Raw genomic sequence first — 21993 nt, forward strand, 5'->3', positions numbered from 1 at the left:
TCGTCTTTCGCCTTGCGGTTTTGGAATGAAAGAAAGTGTCCTGTTCTGTGTTTGTAATGAATTATCAGATTTTTGAGAGAAATGTGTTCTGTGTTGTAATAACTGTCATGAAGATTAATAAAACCGAAAAAATACCCAAACCTAAGTTACAGCAGAGTCAAAATAGATATACCATTTTTCTTTACTTATACATGAATAGAATGATTTTTACACGTACAGGTAGCGTTAGCCCGAGTTTCCTCTGACCCTGACACCATGTCTGGCACAAGGTAGCATTAGCATCTCTAATGTACGATATACAGAACGCCCGGCATGCTATCAACAGTTTATTATCTGGAAAGCATGTTTTCGTATGGGCTAATGCGATCACAGGGACATGTCTAGTCTTATATTAAAAAAATTAGACATGTTCCTGTGATGCGATAGAGTGATACAGTTTAAATTCTAAATACTTAACATCATATTTTATTGAATCAGTTTGTACTATTTTAATGAAAAGTAGTATTTTCTATTTAGAATCAGTTAACGCGAAGGTAGAACGTACCATTTTGCCTTACTAACATGCGATATGACGTAAACTTCCTGGTTACTGGGGATTTCCTTTCACATATAAATATCCAGACAATGTTGATTGGAGGTGTGCGGTAATCCTCCAGGTACAATGTATCTGAAGACCACTTCTCTTGTGACGTATTGTTGTGAGCTGAGAGAAAGTGTCGTAAAGAATATCGGCAAATTCGGTGAGTATATAGTAATATTGTTTAATGTGAACAAGACGTTTTCCCTGTTTTAAGTGTATTTGTAAATTCTACATTTTCCAAACGTGTACCCAGCTTCGTTAACGAACTAAAACCTACAGAAAAAAATCCTTATCGATGTGATCAAGGCTATTGATCGATTGTTTCCAATATTTTGGCGAAATACTGAAACGTGAAGTGAATGATAAACGTTTCAACCGTTTTGATGCTGCATGGAATTACATTTTATAAACATCTGTCAAGCTAACTAGTCATTATCTACAGAGCGTTCTGTTTTACTGCCAACCAGGCCGCTTTACAAGTTTTATCTACTATTACCCGAGGTAGGTAATATATCTTTGTGTTTCACGCTTCTTCGACCATGTAGGCTGTAATCATTCGGATATATTACATGTACTCCAAACAATTCTTTCTTTATTAATCTTGAGATTACAAGAAAACAAAAATAATACAAGTCAGCTCGGGTAGAGCAATGCACATATGCCATTATAGCATGCACATATTTGTATATATAATATATGTGTGTGTGTGACTCAATATGGAAATGAATAGTATGGATCAAACTACTAGTTACTAGAAGCCAACAGAGTAGAACGTAGTAGCGATGCTTGGTATAAAAACTTGCCCAGATTACTGAATTCTTTACTTTAACATTACCTGTTGATAGTAAATTTATTAACTTATAGACAGGGGGGTCATCTATATAGCAGAATAATGTTGAATTTCAAACACGAATAAATATCTTAAAATTTGCACAAAAATAGTCATGTAATATACCAAAATGTGTAAAATCACAACTAATTTGATGTAGATGTTAACAATTTCTTCTATAGAGTTACTTTGTGGTAAGTTGTAGCATGGAATAATTCTAAGTCACAAAAATAACCAAACCTGAAAAATAGCCCAGCTATCATGCTCACTAGTGTCAGTAGCACAGGGTAGGAGCATTTATTTGACCGGATTTGACTTTATGTACGTATAAACACATATTTTGTTTTGACCTTGAAATGCAAATGGCGGCTGTGGATGATATTACACAAATATGGCATAAAGGGAGGCATTTCAGCCATTACAAATGCTCCTATTTAATACTTTTAAGACATCTGATTATAGTAAGAATGACCTTTTTAAGACAAATTGTTAAACTTGTGAGTTTTGGGCCTTTTTCAGAAATATATATCTTTTACCCCAAACTCAACGGATGAACATTATTTCCTAAAAACAGTCTTCCTGCCATGTCTAGAGTTCTCTATAGTATCTAATATGAGCATTTTTGGCGTTTGAAATACCTTCTTATATGCCATAATTGAGTGATATTATTCACAACCGCCATTTGCATTTCAAGGTCTAAATAAAATCAGTGTTAATACATATCATAAAGTCCAATCTTGTCAAACCAATGCTCCTATTTTGTGCTTTAGACCCTTGTGAGCAAAACGACATGACTGTTTTTCACAATAAATGCGATACAAATGAGGTAATTATGTCCCCCTGAAACATGCATTTTTCTCATGTTTTGTTGAAATTTACGAACTACTGAACAAATTAAATGTCAACAGCAAGGCCCACAGTTTGACATGGTACATATCAAAATTGTATCAAGTTACTTCTATCAAATTGCACCCTAGTACGGATGTATAGCCTTGTAAAATATCAACTGTTTTGGCTGGATTTGCTGTTTAGATGCCCCTTAACCCGATAATGAGGCTTTATATATTTTATTCTGAGACCGTTAAAGGAGGGACATTTTAAAATGAAATGGTATTCATCTTCTTTGTCATTTCTACAGAAAGGAGAACATCTTAAATTGTGAGGATTTTTTTCTATGTCGTCCAGTTTCAATTAACAGGTTATGTGAAGACAAACGTATTTTGACAATTGCCTTTTTATATTTAACAGGAAAAGGCTTACTTAAAGTGTACCCTGAACGAAAAATTATATTTAAATATGTTATTGGTATTGATTAATAAACAAGAATGCAGAAAACTGTATCAAAATCGGCCGACCCATTACCGAGTAATTGCGATTTTTCTCGAAAACACACCTGAAGCCCAAAGCCGAATACCTCGTTTTGGTGACCTCTGACCTGTGACGTCACAGGTTGAACACGATCGGAGCCGCCTTATAGGAAATATATATAGAAACAAATGTGAACACGTGCCTGTAATTAATGCGAATAAGACAACACAAATGAAAGTGCTCCCTGTGTTATATTTGTGAATTAGTTAATAACAAGTGCTACCGAAACCAGGGACATATAATTTTCTTTTTAAACGGGCCATATATAACATGTAGCATCTCACTAATTTTCTCTCATAACGAGCCATATACATGTACAACATGTAACATCTTACTAATTTTCTATTATAACGGGCCAAATACAACGTGTATCATCTTATTTATTTTCTTTTATTACAGGTCGTATATAACATGTATATTTATTTTTTTTATTATTTTAACATCAGATACTGTATATATGTCTCTGGTAACATGTATGACATTTGAATAACGGGCCGTTTATAACGACTTACATCATATAGCCTTTATTATGAGCAGAGACCTATATACTATATAGTATATAGGTCTCTGTTATGAGGGCATGACCGGTTTGTTACATACAAATGTACCAGTATTGATTTCGGTTATAATACTTCTAGTAATACAAGTTTAAAATGCAATTCATACAAGATGTGAAATAAATGCTAATCATTTTGAATTTTTTATTAGCCAAAACAGCAATGATACCGTTATTTGTGATTTTTGGGGTAATTGTCCGCAATTGATAAAACGTGTCCATGAAAGATCAGTAACTCCCAGACAAGATTCATAAAGTAAATTTTCAACATCATGTATATATATATATATATATATATATATATATAAATGAGGTAACTTTGGTTAATTATTCTATAGACAAACCTTTGAGATACGAATTTTGTTCGTTTGTAAGGAAAACGAAACTCACTGAATTCCAAAAATAATGTGTTTGATTTCAACAACTTGAAAATGTATTCCCTATAGTATAAACGCAATTCTTAATAAAATTCAAGCTCAATTTATGTACAACCTGTAAAAGCATGTCTTCGGAACTTTTTTGAAGTGCACAGAAACCAAACGCGTGAACTCACAAGCAATTATCGGCGTGTGCCGATTAGAACACCAGAAATCACAGACACCTGTGGTGCAGTGACAGGTGTGACGAGCTTGTGGACCGTAATTTCACACCTGGTAATTGTTTAGCGGTATACTAACCCATTCAAACTTGAGAATTTGTAATTCTCCGAACATGTTTATACATCTGTTAAAAGTCCCTTTTTAAGTGAAGATATGACTTGCGACACGAATGGAAAGCAAAACCACAAGGATCTGGATCACTTCACAATAATGACACAATTAAAAAAATAATAGCAAAAAATACATAAAAATTTGAAAAAAAAATCATACACGAAAATCATTGCGAGTTTATAAGTTTTAGTATTAATTATGATTAGTCACAATGAAATAATTTGTAGGTTTTTTATCATAAAAATTGGAGCTAAAATGATGGTTTTAATAAGTAGCTACACTGTATGCTTTATACCCGTACAGAAAGTATCAATTATATTATAATGGTTGCGAATCACTTTTATATAATTTCACTGACAACGATCGTATGTAAATTATATCTTTCTCAAGCGTTTAATCGTCCTTAATCCCTGAGACCATGGCATGTAAAATAAGGGATAAAATCTGTATATGTAGAAGTTTGTTGTAGACTTCAACACTGATATTCATACGGGAGAGAGATTTAGTCTATTGTAGATCATGATGATTATAATATATTACTTTCTGAATTAAGTGTCCTTCATGACTAGAAGCAGGTTTTGTATAGAATATAACGCATGAATTTACTGTACGTGTGTTCGTCTGTTCTCACAAACCAGAGTATCCAGAACTGTTGTATTGTTGGTATGTTTATTTGAATATTAATTTGCGAATGAAATGGCACATTATTTTATCTAAAAATGTTGATGCTGTGTTCCTTTCTTTGGTAATGAGTAAGAGATGGTAAACACATAACTAATATACATTTATTGGTGATTGACCGATTATTACACCAGTCTGTGTTAACCAGATTTCAGATTTCAGATTTCAGAGTCAATTTCACTATTTTTTTTTTTTTTTTAAACTCAAACTTATATTGTTGGATTCCGACTTCTTGTCGGCAATTTTCGCCAAATTCAACAACCTAAAATCTCATGTCCAGATCGTATTCAGACATGTTTGTGCTGCTACTGTTCACACTGTCCTCTATGCTACTGGCCACCATAACAGTCACTCCGTTCAACCTGTGACGTCATAGACTGAAGAGTGACTGACCGATACGCTGATTAGCAGTCGACCGACAGGTGCAAATCGCGTAATTCGATGTGCGATATCTCGGCACTCGGCAAACCGATTTTGATGCGGTTTGCGACATTCTTCTTTGGGGTTTACAAAGAATAACATATTCGATTATCGTTTTACGTTCAGGGTACACTTTAAATAAGGTTGCAGACATACATGTACATAGTCAATAACATTTTTATACAATGTGCATTTTTACGAGGTTAAAAAGAAAGACTCACAATCTTGCTTAAAAATGTCTAATCGCCGTTGTTTTACTAAGGCCAAAAAGGTTCTAGTATTAAAATTACCCTGCGCCTGCCCGTACTCGGCCAAGCCAATGGCACACATAGTTCCTGCTTAACTGAAGCTACCCAATTTTTACAATGTGGATTTGATTCACAGCCTATGCACATATCTTGATAACATGCACTTAATATACAGTTATTGGACCTCAACAATTTACACCAGTACTTGAAGATTCGTATTTTGCGCAAAATGAGAAGAGGAAATCTACCAAGTTCAGAATAGATCATTGCGTTTGCTGTAGATCTACGAACTCCTAAAATGTTTTTACAAAGTCTGAGTGAATTTGCTCGATATCAGGCGCTTTGTGAAAACCCCACACCTCGCACGCATAGTTGGCTACACTGCCAACGTACGCGTCAAAAAGAGACAGCAAGGTACAGAAATTTAATAACATTGAATTACATTATCTTTTAAGATAAAAAAAAAAGTGCTTTCCTACACTGTGAAGCTAACTGTTTCTGTGTTACATTGAAATTTCCATTGTAGTTGAGTTCAACACCTACATTGTAAATACGAAAAAGAATTTACGCACTCAAGTTTAGCACCATCATACTGCCATGTTTCGTTTTCCTGTAATACAGAAGATTTTCTGAAAACAACTATTTTATTTTTTTTTAACATTTACTTGAAGCGACCACCTTCTAGTGTATAGCAACAATTCATCTAACATGCGTTGGAGACCTTCTACACTTTCAGAAAGAAGCTCCATGTCGTCGGCATACCAATCGCAACATCTCGGGTCGGCGTACATTAGTAAAACGAGCGGTAACTCTTGTAACTCTAAAGGTTGAACACCACTGTTTAGAAATTCCGTCTCACAGTCGTTTACAAACATACTGAATAAGATCGAGGAGACAATTTCCCCTTGTAAGACACCGGTTTTGTTGTAAAAAAAAAATCTGATAGTTTCCTATCTACAGTTACACGTGATTTAATCTTATTATACATTGATTTAATCACATTTAAAAGCTTGCTCCTGACACCAAGTTAGAAATTTTATACCATAGCTTATATCTATCTATGGTGTCGAAAGCCTTACTATAACCTACGAAGCAGCAGTACAATTTTTTCTTGCTTGAAAGCGACTTGTTGATAATACAGTGAAGGGCAAAAATAGCATCTACCGTACCTAAGCCGGAACGAAAACCAACCTTGGCATCAGTTATTACGTTGTAATTGTCAGCCCATTACACTAATCTGGTGTTCAGAATACAAATAAATAGTTTCAGGACATTACTAATTCCACGGTAGTTACCAGGGTCTGATGTGTTACCTTTTGTCAAAACACGTACAATTAAGGCATTAGATAAAATTTTGGGAAAGTACCCAACTTCCAGAATAGCATTGAACATCTTATGTAAAATAGGAACAAAAAGCTGTTTAAATTCAATTAGGTATTCATTAAGAATTCCATCAGTACCATGACTTTTTTCTTTTTTCAGTTTCTTAATAGCAGCTTCTATCTCAACTTCCAGGATTTCAGAATCGAATTCCTCGAATAAAGTATTTAAATCATCAAATTCCTGTGTATCACCTCCTTCTGCAGCAGGAATAGTTAGGTTTTTAAAATGTTGATAAAAATCGTCAATACTGGCGTTAACCTTTGATTTGGAACCTTTTCTGAATTTCTTGTAAAATAATTTGGGATTGTGAACTTTGATATAGTCTATCATATCACACTGCACGTTCAAATAAGAACGTTTTAGTCTACGCTCTGTTATTTTATAAACCCTTTTACTTGATATTAACAGCTCATGATTTACACACGATGGGTCGGCGTTAAATTTAGTCAGTCAAACATCGCTATCTCGAAGTCAGTAGGGAGTCATGAAAAACTTCGAGGTATCCCGAACGTATTGAATAGATTTTTTTTTACTGTCTGAACTGAATTTTTACTTCAAATTAAGCGGTGTCTTCGAGTTATCAGAGTTCGTTATAATGAAGTTTGTAGATAATTTACTATTGTTTTATCTAATCTCCGTGTTGGGTAGTTAAACTTATAGGTAGGTGTTTTATTCAACACAAAAGACGATGATTCAACACACATTCAGATTCTTTATTCACCGAAAGACGTAGACTTATAGGGGTGATAAGTAAATATATGCATAATTACAAATTATAACATTCTGACCGCTTAATAATGCTTCAGCAGCCAGATGGACAGGAGAGTGACATAGGAAAGAATGCTTCAGCGAACATTGAACATTATACATATTAGCTTAATCAAATATGCATTTGTATACAGATAACGCTACTTAGCATTGAACAGTATACATATTAGCATAATCAAATACATGTATAAACAAACAAAGCTACTCAACATTGAACATTATACATATTAGCAGAATTAGATATAAAACATAAAGTTGCTTAGCATTGAACATTATAATATTAGCAGAATCAAATATCAACAGCTAAATTTGCTCTGCATTGAACATTATGCAAACAAAAAAGTTTTCAATTAAGCCTCTTGGATGCTAGAAATTTACCTTAAAGGGTTTCTTAAGAAATGAAGCGCGTCCATAGTTTCGTGTAGCTTTGTCATTTGCCTGCCATTGGGGTTACGTAAAACTGTGCTTATTGACATAAAAAATCGTTCGGAAAATAATTTGGTACACTTACAAATCCGTAAAAATAACTATGAAGAAATTGAATGAAATATAGATTTGTGTGGAGACCCTTAAAGAAGAACAAGAGTAGTAAAACCCAGGTGTTTCAGAGGGTAACCGTCTTCTGTTTCATCGACGACTCCGACATGCAAATCTAGGTCGTAGCGATTATCGGGTTAGATCTGTATAATTAATTGTACAGCTCATTAAAAAACAACAACAACAAAAAACAAAAAAAAAAAAAAAAAAAAAACAAAAAATCAAAATAGAATTTAAAAAAAATGAAAAAAAAGAATTAAAAAAAAGACAAATAAATAAAAAAAATACAAGGGAAAAAACGAGAAAAAAAGGATAAACAAGAAAAAATCAATGAGACTAAATATAAAATAAAATAAAACCTGGTCATTTGTCTGTTGGCGGTGTTTCAAGCTGTTAGACTGTACAAGGGCGCACATGAACGTCACTGGTTGTATCAACATAATCATATCTTACCAACATGAACAAAATCTTCCGCAATTAAAATGACCAAATCAAATTTTATATTGCACGACATGTGGTCGTTCTTTCGAATCGCCTACCATAAACCTGGTAACATCGTTAGTCTGGTTTACCGTTATGATAAAATCTGTGCCACAACGGCCATTAAAACGTTTATAGTGGCTGTAAAATTCTAACACCTACCATATTGTACGTCTCCATGATCAGGCAAGCTAAGTACTTTTCCTTTTTTCTATATCATTTCAGCATTATTCACGAAAGATTTCATGAAGCATGGGGCTATCTCTATAAACATTTGAATCCATCTTTAAAAGCATCGAAGGTGAACGATGATCTTTTGGTTAGTATGCTTTTTGTTGTTGTTGTTGTTGTTTGGTTTTTTCGGCATAACCGTATAATTTTCTTTTGACCCCGGATATGACGCGACAGGTGGCGTTACTGGTCAAGATGAAGTATGTGATTGGTCAATGTAGCGGTAAATGCAAAATACAACCATGCAGTTAAAAACGAAACAAAATTAGATTGAAAGCAAGTTGAATAAGTGGATGTATCTTTTCAAATGACACATTAATAAAATAATATTTGAAATTATATGTATATGCTTATTGATGTTTCCACTGAATAAAATTTTGTTTAAACTAAAATTATATTCCTGATTCAAATGCAGTCTTATTATCACCAAAAATGATTCAAACTGATATAATTTTGTTATCTGTGCTGAAACAAATTAGTTCGTTCATTTATTTCACCAGCAGTTTTATATTATAACCACTAGCATTAAAACTATGCCGTTTATCTTTTTTAAAGATATTTCTTGTTTTTGTTTTGTTTTTTTGTTTTGTTTTTGGTGGGTTTTCTGTTTTTATTTGCGATTTCTGGTGGAAAGTGTTGCTGGCAGATATTTGTCAAAACATGGTTTGGGACATACCGGACATACCTTTGTATATTCAGATTGTAAACACATGACTTCATCAATGAAATAAACAAATACCAAAAATTTACCAAATTCATTAATCGATATGGTTGATACACGTTTGTTGAGGCCGATTTTTGATAATTAACTTTCTTCTTAATTTCCACAATCTGTGATTTTTTGTACAAGTGTGTGTATGTATACAACTTATTAGTCAACCATTTCAGCAGTTACCAAAATCAGCGCGGGCAGCTTTATTCAATATGCTTACAACTCAACTGAGGCATGTGATTTCACTTTTGTGCAAGACGTTGCAATATAGTATTAGGACATCTAGGGCAGCGTTGTACACCAATCGCAACATCTCGGGAAAATTTCCGTCAACACTCGGAATATAGTTTATCTAGATTTCCGAGTGTTGACGGAAATTTCCCCGAGATGTTGCGATTGCGTTGTACACGTGATACCTCAGTGTAACAAACGACTCTTACCATCGCGTGACAGAAAAATTTATTTCATATCGCTACACATTTTGATTACATTTAACTACATTGTACTGGTAATATGTAATGTTCAGTTTAAACATATTTCATTGACATTAAAATGACAACGGGATTACTTAGCAAGTTTTACAAACTTATAAATGACTTCTCCCGTAAGAATGACATAATGAAATAAATATTCAGTAATCACGTGATGGCAATATACAAATATTATAACTTGAAGAGTATGACAAGGTAAAGACATAATATGTAATGATCATTCATAGTGAAGCTGTTTTATATTATCTCTAAAGTATTAATTAGCTCATTTCCGAGTATTCGTTCACAGCTAATCGGTAACACTGGTGTCTGTGCTAGCCATAGAAATAGAGTATCGAATGTCTAGCGCGATACTATAAAAAAAAATATCCCCATGTTTTTCTTATTCAACAATGTCCTAACATTACGGATACCTGATCTGCTTAAAAATATTCAAAAAATAATAATAAACTTTGGTTTCACGGGGCGATGAATTCGCGTATTTGGCATTCTGCACACCATATATATCTACACAGGTACTTGTGGACATGATTATGATGTTTTTAATTATTTAAATGTTACATTATAGACGAGTAATTATTGTATTAGAATCGCATGCTTAATTTGGCAAAAAAAAATCGTACCTTGGCCTAATACTAAGGCCAAGGTACGATTATTTTTTTGCAAATTAAGCATGCGATTCTAATACAATAATTACTCGTCTATAATGTAACATTTAAATAATTAAAAACATCATAACCATGTCCACAAGTACCTGTGATATATCTATACACTGCGGATGTTGTATTCAATAATTTCCATGACTCACCTGTATATCTAGGTACAGTGGTAGTATTACTTCAGTCAGATTGTTTGCTGGGTTATTTACTACCTCAATGAACAACACACAGGAGGCCTGTATCGTGCCATCCAGAGCAATCTACAGGCGCTTGCATAGAAAATGAGAATGTGAAAAAAAATGATATCAGTGGTATGTGTACTGTGTAATACAGAAGGCCGGAAACTCCGCCACGAGCGAAACGGCACCCCATCTCACTTCAATCGACTAAAAAACACATTTATTAAACTGACACGGTGCACACTATATGCGACCGTCATCAGGAAACATCCATCTTTAACCTACCGTGTCACTCAATACGAATTGTTACATCCAAAAAACACAATAATCCGTGAAAACATCGCCGAATTCCTCACTCAGAACGCCATTTTTCAAACGGCTCCCTCAGCCTGTCCAGATTCTTCATTTACATACGGGGTTCAAAGTTGCTGAATTCCATCAGTATCGCCAAAATGACCAAATATTTATTTGAAATACTATAACATATAAATGTAAATGTAAAAGAAACGCTCAACGGAATAGATTTATTAGGCTATCGCAATACTTAAGCGATGAGAATTCAATTTCTTTCATATCAATTATTCATTTCTTAATTTATTGTTTTCCTGTTAATATGTTCGGTAATCTTCATGCAATTGGAGGAAATAAAGATATCTATCTATCTACGGGGTTCAAAGGTCATACGATTATATAATCGACTGTCACCAGTTGCACTTTTTGGGGCCATCTCGGCATACTTTATTTTACAGGTGCATGCACAGGACGTCGTTTGCGATATGATAAAATGTTTTAATGCCATGCAGTGATGAGATCGTCCTTTCCTTTTCTTCAACTGCATCATTTCGGTAGTTGTTGAACTTCGTTTTCAATCAAAAAGATTGCATATAACGGTGCTCAATAACTTGTTCAAGACAGGGCCGGGACATTATACGTATACCATGAACAAGCAGTATCAGTTGAAATTTTTCGAAGTTAAAATTTGGATGGGGTAATAGCTGATAGTTGTTTGATATATGACTAGTTAAAAATATATAGACCACACCCAATACCGGTAAGAATAAGAGGTTGTTCTGGGTATTCTGGCGTTAGCCCTAAAATACTATAAAAGTCTGGCGTTGACACAAAATAACCACTACTGCCCCTCAAGTATTCTCTTTTCTTTCTCATTTCAATTCAGTTTCATAATTCTGTAAACACTTCAACCAGCTTGATTATTATTAGAGTAGCGTTTGATGCTTACACACTCAATTAATCAGGTAATTCATCAATAACTTAAATTTTATATATGCGAGCGATGTAAAGTGGAATTAATGGATAATCAGTATTACAAAGAATACAATGTGTTAAACTATTTGACATTGTCACTGGCGGATTTCAAAGCCTCCCCCATAAAATTGTCAGAGTAAGGGTATCTTAAAAAACGAATTCCCGTATCAATCAGCGAAATAATATAAGATCGTTAAAAAACATCTCTCATATACTTGTTTTTATAAAACACACCAGATATGAATCTATCGTGAAATACACTAGAATGCAGGAGTTTGCATTTACCTGCTATTTTTTTCAGGGGGAGTACCCGCGGACCCCCCCCTTTAATTTCGCACGCCCCCTAATTGAAAATCCTGTGTCCGCCCCTGATTGTAGACACTAAGGGGCAAACTGATATCGAGTGTATTAAAATCGAAATCAAGTAAGAAAGTAATTCTGTTTCGAAAATTTGAATATAAAGGGGTTTAAAACAACATGACTGAAGGAACTCCTCCACAATATTTCGATAATCATACAGTGATAGATCTATAGGCAAGTCCCGAGTCTTGTATGTACTCATAAAAGGATTGAACTCGAAGAACTTCTGGCAAACATTAAATCTAACATTGTGGGAAATGAAAATAAATTGATGATGGATCATCGATCACAACGTACAAATCGTTTGGCAGGTCTGAAGTATGATTTTCGTATTTGACGACGACATGATATTTGTAAAATGTGCAGAAATAAATGAACAGGTGAGGAGTAAGTAGTGTTGGTACATATGTATACGTTCCAGTAACCTGATGACAGTCTTATTCGTGATTCACTTTTCTTTTTGTTCGTCCAGATTTCAGTAAACTGACACAAAAGTAAATCAATAAATAAGCATTTTGTTCTACCTTTGTGACAAAAGTATGCGAATCCATTTCCCTTTTACCATTTTTTTTCAAGCATAAAATGTCTAGGCCTACTACGTGAATGTGATTGCAGAATAGGTATTCTTGACTTCTTTTGCTTTTCCTGTGTACTAGCAGATTCAGAGGGGGAGGGAGGGGTCCATGGGGTCAGAATCCCCCCCCCCCCCCTTTTCGGATGAGGAAAAATTGTTTATAGCCTTAAAAACCATTCATTATTTAGAAAACGATACGATAGTGACGTTCTGTGTGAATCAATTTATGCCCCCCTCCCCCCTCCCCCCTTCCACTTATCTTATTCTCAAAAGATTGCAAAATTTGCTATAATCATTTGATCATTTCATTTTTCCGAAATTTTGTTCCGAATATTTGGCCCCCAGACCCCTCGCCAAAAAAAATTCGGCTCCCGCCTATGGCGCTCGCATTACCACTAAATTACTGGCTCCCCCCCCCCCCCCCCCCCCCCCCTTTCCAATTCCTGGATCTGCGCCTGCTGTGTACTGTCATATACGGTGCATGGTACTCTAACGTTCAAAATAATGAATAATGTATGATTATAAATCATCGTTCATCGACGAAACTCTTCAAATAATCGTAAATTAAACGAAACTCTTCAGCGAGCCGAAGCATTTTCTGGACAAAATGCATGCGGAGATGACCCCAAAAAGTACACCTGACGACTGACGATCATATAATCGCATGAACTTTGAACCCCGTATGTAAATGAAGAATCTGGACAGGCTCAGGGAGCCGTTTGAAAAATGGCGTTCTGAGCGAGGAATTCGGCGATGTTTTCACGGATTATTGTGTTTTGGATGTAATTGAGTATTGAGTGGCACGGTAGGTTAAAGATGAATGTTTCCCGATGACGGTCGCATATAGTATGCGCCGTGTCTGTTTGAATAAAAGTGTTTTTTAGTCGATTGAAGTGTAGTGGTCTGCCGTTTCGCTCGTGGCGGAGTTTCCGGCCTTGAGCTTAACAGATTACACATACCACTGTCAAATAAAAAAAAAAAATGAAAATCACATTTTCTATGCAAGCGCCTGTGGAGCAATCAGGACAGCACTGACCGCTCCGTTTTTCAGCTTCCTAAGAAACGCAAACCGACAAAATGGGATCGCATCAGTTTGTTGAACTGTCTTTCTCCACAGTTTCTTGTTGTGTCGGAGCAATTTGTTTTTCTTGTTTTAAACATCAACGAATAAAAGTCGGGCCATGGCTTCTTGACTTTGTATATAAATACAGTAGAGTTGTATTGATCGATATCTCTAATACAGAGGAGGGGCCGCGGTGACCGAGTGGTTAAGGTGTCCCGACACTTTATCACTAGCCCTCTACCTCTGGGTCGCGAGTTCGAAACCTACGTGGGGCAGTTGCCAGGTACTGACCGTAGGTCGGTGGTTTTTCTCTGAGTACTCCGGCTTTCCCCCCACCTTCAAACCTGGCACGTCCTTAAATGACCCTTAAACAAAATAAACCAAACCAATGCAGACCACCGTATAACATTGAAATAAAAACATCATTTTGTTGTATTTTATGAATAATATAACCAGTATTAGCTATTATACACCTATTCAAATTGTTAAGTGTTTCATGATATTACACATAATTGAAACTTGTTTAAATACAGTACAACTGTCTGAAATTGCATTCATAGATGTCGGAGCACTGTTCTTGTGAAGAACTACTTGAAGGTGAGGTTGGGTTGGAGGGGCATGGTATGCTTGATCGAGCGAATCATGAGGAAACGGCCAATAGCAGTTTAGGAGAGGTTCAAACAACACACTAAGGACTCAGAAAAGAGCAAAATCCGGTCAAAGACAGTCACCACATTGGGCATCCTCGGCCCCAGGTGAAAATTGCACTATCGCACTAACACAGCTTCTAACATTACGCGCATTGTCGACGCGTCATCGGCGACTCGGAACATAGTTTACAAGTACACTGTATCAGGTTACGTTTTGACAGCGATGCTTGGACAAAAAGGAGAGTTTGTGTATACGTTTAACTGAACATTAGTAACACAACTCTCAGAGTATACTGCTGGAGATGAGGTCAGTCTCTAAAACACTGATAGGTTTTTTTTTAAAACAAATCTGTTAAATTACAACCTTCCATTATATGAGCTAGAAAAATCGGATTCGTTTTTAAAGTTTCAAGCCTTCTGTATCATTGGTATGATAGATATGTTTGGGTGGTCGTGTGGCACAGTGATATATCATTTTCCTTTCACCTAGGCATCGTCGGATACCCTAGTCCGAGTTTCCTCTGGCCGTCTGGTGTTAGGACCAGAGGAAACTCGGGCTACGGATACCCACGCTTATCATCCGTGTGTCAACTTGGTGAAAAAATCTCGTTTCAATGACGTCATTCTATAAATATAAACGAATTAATATAACCCTTTCAGAAAAAGAACTCTTCAGTTAAGAGGGGGGAAATGTGGCTGCGCCCATAAAGGCGTGCAGATTATGTGATAAGCATATAGTGGACAACGAGCATAACCTGATATGGCAAAATGTTTTTGGATGTTAGGAATAGCCAAGGTGTGCGTAGCATGTAATTTGTGTAAGGTAAGCAACGAAATAGAACAAAGATTTGCGGCAATGCCGGTGTTCAAACAGGCTGAAATTCCTCTTATTGATATAACCGACTTTTCCATTACCTAGGCCCGTATAGATTGATAGGAAGATATCTCTATAGGGTGTCAATAATATTCTTCTGAAACGGTTTATAACCTTTGGTATTAAATTTTCTGAAACATGTTTTCGAGATCACTCGCCGCCACTGCTGTTGATATGCAGCTTGCATAAAGCGTATCTGATTGGCTGAAATTCCAATGGGAAATGTGACGGAGCCAATCAGATAGCCTCTATTGAAACGAGGATTTTTCACTAAGTTGACCCATGGCCGGATAATACCTGCAGCGTAGCGTAGTGTATTCGACCGTGGGTATCTGACGATGTCACCTAGGCAAAGTATGAGACACGCTAAAAGATCAAACAAAAAAGGACATCGTCCACAAAATGGCCGCCCTGGGGAGGCTTCTAATTGGTCGAATTTTAAATGTCTGATTTTCATGAAAATTGGTGAATGTATATCGGTGTGGCATAACATGAAATCCATTTTGTAATTTGACAATTTACAGACTACCAAAATGCTGAATTGTCCATTTTCGGTATTAAGGTGTGTTGTGACGCTACAAACACGACTGTTTTAGGATTATATGGAAATAGCCGCCATTTTCTGGATCGGTAGAAAATTAGGTATTGAATAGGTTGGTTGTCATAGTAATGAAATGAAGATCTCACTTGTCAAAATTTAGATGATGTATGATTTTGCCAAAAATAAGTACATGGGGTTTGTGGGATGCTGAACAAGGCGACAACAGTTTCAAAAGGTTGCCATGGTAATTACACGGAAGCCTCTGATTGGTCAAAAACGTACTTGTTGTCCGATTAGATAAACTTTGGTATTTAGGTGAATTATGACATAGACGACTTTGACTTCTATTTTCAGGATTTTGTTAAGGCTTCGATTTTGCGTTCTTCTGATATGTGAAAATTTAGCCATTCAATTTCGATTAAATATGGTGTTAAATGTATTGTAATATGAGGAACACTATTGAGGCTTTTTTAAGCTCCATTGTCACCTGCATTGGGTAGTTTTGGGGACTTCTGTCGCAAACACAGCTACAACTATACTTTCGTGGGTGTTTTAATCATGTGTACTAATTAGTTTTAATTTGTTAGTTTATTAAGATATTTTTGATATTTTGATTCCGTACATTTATAGAAACAGGGCTTCTTTGAGAGCATTTATAAGTTCCTGAAACATGTCTTTTAATATACATTTCCAGAAAATGCTGAAAACAGAACCGCCCGATTCTGATTATTTCGAGATTAACCAGTATGACATTTGTGACCTCCATGCCGGTCAGCCTCTTGGGTCTGTGTGCCTCGACTGTGAAGAGTGTATATGTGACGAATGCTTTCGGTTCATTCACTCATCACATCGTCGACAGGAACTTGCAGATTACAACAGGTAACTACAAAGACATGAAAATGCATGATATAAAGGAACATTGGCATGATTCATTCCGAGGAAACATGATTACCTAGAGCGGTAATGTTATTACAAAATTAAGCATCCTGATTCGATAATCCGTTTTAAACTTAATTTGTAGACCACAGCTTTCATTACTCAGCTGGGATGTTTTTTTTTCTTGATAAACAAGGGTTTAAAAAACCATTCTTGAATCATGTTTCATCTTTAATTTATCACATTTTAGTTACATGTTGAGTACATGACTAATATAAATATTGTACGACAAATCGTCTAACATATTACATGTAATTCGTTCTAGCACCCTTTTCATGAATTCTCATGTACAGTAATATCTGTTTGTCCACTCGTCTAGTTGTTCCTCATAGTCTTTTCGTGTTGTATTGATAGTTGTTTTGCTTGTTTATTTCTATGGAATATGTATTTTCCTTCTTCTTTATTGCGCAATAGGACTCAATTGAAAGTACTGGAAGGCAACAGGCGAAAACTGACCGACATAACAGCAACAAATAAAATGGAAGTAGCTTGTCTGACAAAACAGATTAAAAGATGCAACCAAAAGTCGACACTGGCAGCTAAAGAGGTTGAGGCCGCAGTTGAGTTATTATTTCGTGAAATAACATCCAAAAAGGAAGCTATCATCCAAAACATGAACAGCAATGCTTCTAGTTGCATTGATCATTTAAAACAACAAAAACAGGAATTAGAAAATCGGCAAAAGCAATTCACGCTCATTACTGAAAGAATAGACAACGTGACAAAATCAGCCCACCCGGGCGAACTCTTTAAGAATGTGGGAGGATTAAAGAAACATTGCACTGGAGCGCTCAATCAGAAACCACTGAGCTCGCCTCCAGTGTTTATACCGGAATTCAGGGTCAATCCAACGCTTTCATCAGATTTCGAGAACCTGCAGATCGGCGTAGTTGTTGACTCGACAGATCAGAGTGATGATGAATCCGGTGAACACGTTTATGAAATTGAAGAAGAAGAATGGGTCTACGAAGTTGAACCATTGTCTGTTCATTCTTTTGGCGTATCTGCAAAGGATGGCGATATGACCAATAAGAGAGAAGACGGGGCGTCCGCTGGATCGAGCTATTGTGAGCACTCGGGCTCTGAATTGAATGCAAATCAAACTACATATCAGGCAGGTTCTGATAACGGGTCCGCTGGGTCAAGTTATGCCCATCTTTCAAACACATGTCTTCATCAGAAACGTCAGACTCCTAAAAGTATTGACAAGTTAGCGTCTGTGTGTTCAGGGATCTCGTCCACTGAATCGAGTGCATGCATACTCTCATCTAAATTAGCACTCTGCAAACACCCCTGGCAACACAAAGATCTTACAAGAAAGCAGGTTTCTGAATCGACCGGACATTATTCTCTTGCGCGTCCAGCCATCGCTTCAGAACCTGGTCATCAAACACTTGACGATGATGACAACGAATGTGTCTACAACGTCATCGATGATCACCACATCGGGGACGATGTCTATGAGCGTCCTTCTTCCAGGAGTAGACAAATCATCTCAGCTGTTTGTTGTTGATAAATACGATTCGTTTCCGGATAGTACCATGTCTCTAGATCAAATCAAAGACAGAGCGGTGTTGCCACAAACGTTTCAGCTGAATTTCAACAAATATGAAATTATATCCACTTCGGAGACTTCCTTACATGGCAAAATCCTGAAGAGGATATTTCTTCCATTTGGAATTACTGGTTTTGCAACAGTTTCCAGACACAAAGACATGCTTCTTGCGTTTGTCACTACTAACAAAGAGGTTGTCCTCATTCGAAAGAACGGCGTAGAATTCATCAGAATAAGCGAGCTTACCAGTCCGTTTGATGTTGCTAGTAGTGGGTGTTCTCCTTATAATCTTTATATAACAGATGGCGGTGAGTATTTATGAGATAAATCACACTAGCGGCCCATCAACCTTGTAGACTGGGTACTCCTAAAGCAATATATGTCCCCTAACTACCCCCGCTAAAAATAGTAGCAGTGACCTTGATCATGACCCAATGCCCCTGAAACTCGAGCTTATCCCCGAGATATTATGGTCCTTTATCATTGAGTGACGTTTCGCCGATAGGGGTCTAACAAACAAACAAAAAAATGCTCGCTCTCTTTCTAATCGCTTTTGTCCATGTATCTTGTTTGTTGTAGTTGCTTGTTTTCTTTTTGTTTGTTTGGGTTTTTTCATGAGAATGATGCGTACAAATGAATTGCGCACATCAGCTCCATTCCCTGTCAAAATGGCTTCCCTGGAGGCTTTTGGTGGTCTTGAGAAATATTTGTAAGGGTACCTGACGGTATCAAAGAGGTTTATTTTTGGTGTTCCTGGCTTGGATGAAGTTTCTAAGAAAACCATGTAAGGCTACCCGATACTAACTCACAGATTATTTAAGCGGTGTTACGGGTCATAAGATCTCTAATAAAATTAGTTATAAATTATATAAACTGTAGCGTTCTTAACACGAGTTATCGACCCGATGACATATACTTCCATAACAGTTTTCTTTTCTTTCTCTAGGTGCTAATCGTGGCGAGGGTAGTGTAAGAGTGTACAACTGTGGAGGGGGATACCTCGACACATTTGCCGGTGGACTAACTGCGCCGCGTGGTATTGACGTAACATCAGATGGCCATGTATTCGTCTGTGATCAAGATGACCGCTGTGTGTATGGGTTCTCTCCAAAGGGTCGCAAGACCTTCCGACTGAATATTTTGGGGTCTGGCTTCCCAATATACGTGTCAGTATTAAGTTGTCGCCGGCTGGCCGTGTCTGACCATGCTCGGGAGAACCTCATTATACACGACATTGATTCTCCAAAGAAGAAGTTTCTGAGGACAAAACTGAATGGTTTACTCTGCCGCGGTATGTGCTTCGAGGACGCTAACCATGACATGTTATGTATAGTTCACCCCGAGGTCAATAGTCTCCATGTGGTACGAAAAGACCTGCATGAGGTCATCGACCTGAGAACAATCCACGATGCAAGGCCTCTTGTTCCCTTGGTAGACGAAACGGGGAACGTTTTTGTATTCTAAAGTCCAGGCAGAGTCTTGTAAATGCAATACATAGAGGACCTGCACTCATGTCATATAAGATTTTGATTTTTTTTTTAAATAATGAGGGGAGGAGTGTTATAGAGGATGGAGTGTTATAGAGAGTGGAGTATTATAGAGGGTGGAGTATTATAGAGGGTGGAATCTTATAGAGGGTGGAGTCTTATAGAGAGGAGGAGTCTTATAGAGGGTGGAGTCTTATAGAGGGTGAAGTCTTATAGCGAGTGGAGTATTATAGAGGGTGGAGTCTTAAAGAGGGTGAAGTCTTATAGCGAGTGGAGTATTATAGAGGGTGGAGTGTTATAGAGAGTGGAGTATTATAGAGGGTGGAATCTTATAGAGGGTGGAGTCTTATAGAGAGGAGGAGTCTTATAGAGGGTGGAGTCTTATAGAGGGTGAAGTCTTATAGCGAGTGGAGTATTATAGCGGGTGGAGTCTTAAAGAGGGTGAAGTCTTATAGCGAGTGGAGTATTATAGCGGGTGGAGTCTTAAAGAGGGTGGAGTCTTATAGAGGGCGGAGTCTTATAGAGGGTGGAGTCTTATAGTGGGTGGAGTATTATAGAGGGTGGAGTCTTAAAGAGGGTGGAGTCTTATAGAGGGTGGAGCCTTATAGAAGGTGGAGTCTTATAGAAGGTGGAGTCTTATAGAGAGAAGAGTTTTATAGAGAGAGGAGACTTATAGAGAGAGGAGTCTTATAAGGGGAGGAGTCTTACAGAGGGGAGGAGCATTACAGAGGGTGGGGTCCTATAAAGGGGAGGAGTCTTATAAAGGATGGAGTCTTATAGAGGGTGGAGTCTTATAGAGGGTGGAGCCTTGTAGAAGGTGGAGTATTATAGAGAGCAGGAGTTTTATAGAGAGAGAAGTCTTAAAGAGGGGATGAGTCTGAGAAATGAGTCTGGTAGAGGGAATGAGTCTTAAAGAGGAAGGAGGCTTAAGGAAGAAGTTGGAGGGGTCTTACAGAGGGAGGAGTCTCAAAGAGTTGGAGGTTGGAGTTTATACAGGGGAGGAGTCTTATAGAAGGTGGAGTCTTAGGAAATGAGTCTGATAGAGGGAGCAGTCTGAGGGGGAGTGTTATAGAATGAGGATTATTATAGTGGTAGGGGTCTTACAGAGGGAGCAGTCTGAGGGGGAGGGTTATGAGGGGGAGTGTTATAGAATGAGGATTATTATAGTGGTGGGGGTCTTACAGAGGGAGCAGTCTGAGGGGGAGTGTTATAGAATGAGGATTATTATAGTGGTAGGGGTCTTACAGAGGGAGCAGTCTCATAAAAGGGTGTTGTCTTATAAATGGAGCAGTCATATGAGAAGGCGTCTTACAGAGGGGCAAAACAGTTGTATGATTATGATACTGTTTTATTCGTTTTACTGCAATCTTCAAAACTTGGTCATACAGACTGTAATGTATTCAATTTTCTGCCTCATTAGCTGAAAATGCAATTGAATCGGGGAAATTATATACTGGTAACTCGCGTATCACAAAAAAAACGATATGTACTGCAATGTTATGAATTATTACGAATAGATGTAGGAATATTTTAGCTGCAATGTTATTTCAGTGTTTTTTGCGCTGAAAGCATTCCGCTCGTGTGGAATTATGTGTTAGATTATAACGATGGTTGTATATACGGATGGTGTGTTTTCTTGACTAGTAAATAACAAAAACTGTATTCACCATGTCGGTCGGTCATACCTTATCAAGCTGGAAATCAAAGACATTACAGACTCCTCATATCCCAACGAAACTAGCGGGGACAGTGTACAACAAAGCTGCACGATAAGCATGTCTATTTCAATTTCTAGTTTCTGGATAGTAGCATCCCTGCTTCCCCAGCCTACGGTGTTGATTCGATATCAGAGGAC

The 21993-nt window shown here is 37.0% G+C and overlaps 1 protein-coding gene across 1 annotated transcript; it reads left to right on the top strand.

Moving 5' to 3' along the window:
- Positions 1 to 639: 639 nt before the first annotated feature.
- On the top strand, positions 640 to 21253 carry LOC117327110. Its single transcript, XM_033883947.1, has 4 exons — positions 640 to 740; positions 16855 to 17039; positions 17511 to 18959; positions 19598 to 21253. The coding sequence occupies exons 2-3, from the start codon at positions 16858 to 16860 to the stop codon at positions 18607 to 18609; spliced, it is 1281 nt and encodes a 426-aa protein (XP_033739838.1). The 5' UTR covers positions 640 to 740; positions 16855 to 16857; the 3' UTR covers positions 18610 to 18959; positions 19598 to 21253.
- Positions 21254 to 21993: the final 740 nt, after the last annotated feature.

This window comes from Pecten maximus, chromosome 5 (assembly GCF_902652985.1).
Source record: "Pecten maximus chromosome 5, xPecMax1.1, whole genome shotgun sequence".
In the NCBI taxonomy this organism is placed as follows: domain Eukaryota; kingdom Metazoa; phylum Mollusca; class Bivalvia; order Pectinida; family Pectinidae; genus Pecten; species Pecten maximus.

Coding starts and splice junctions, on each gene's coding strand:
- LOC117327110 (XM_033883947.1), top strand. CDS start 16,858: ATGCTGAAAACAGAACCGCCCGATTCTGATTATTTCGAGATTAACCAG. Junction 17,040..17,510: donor GAACTTGCAGATTACAACAG/GTAACTACAAAG, acceptor ATTGCGCAATAG/GACTCAATTGAAAGTACTGG.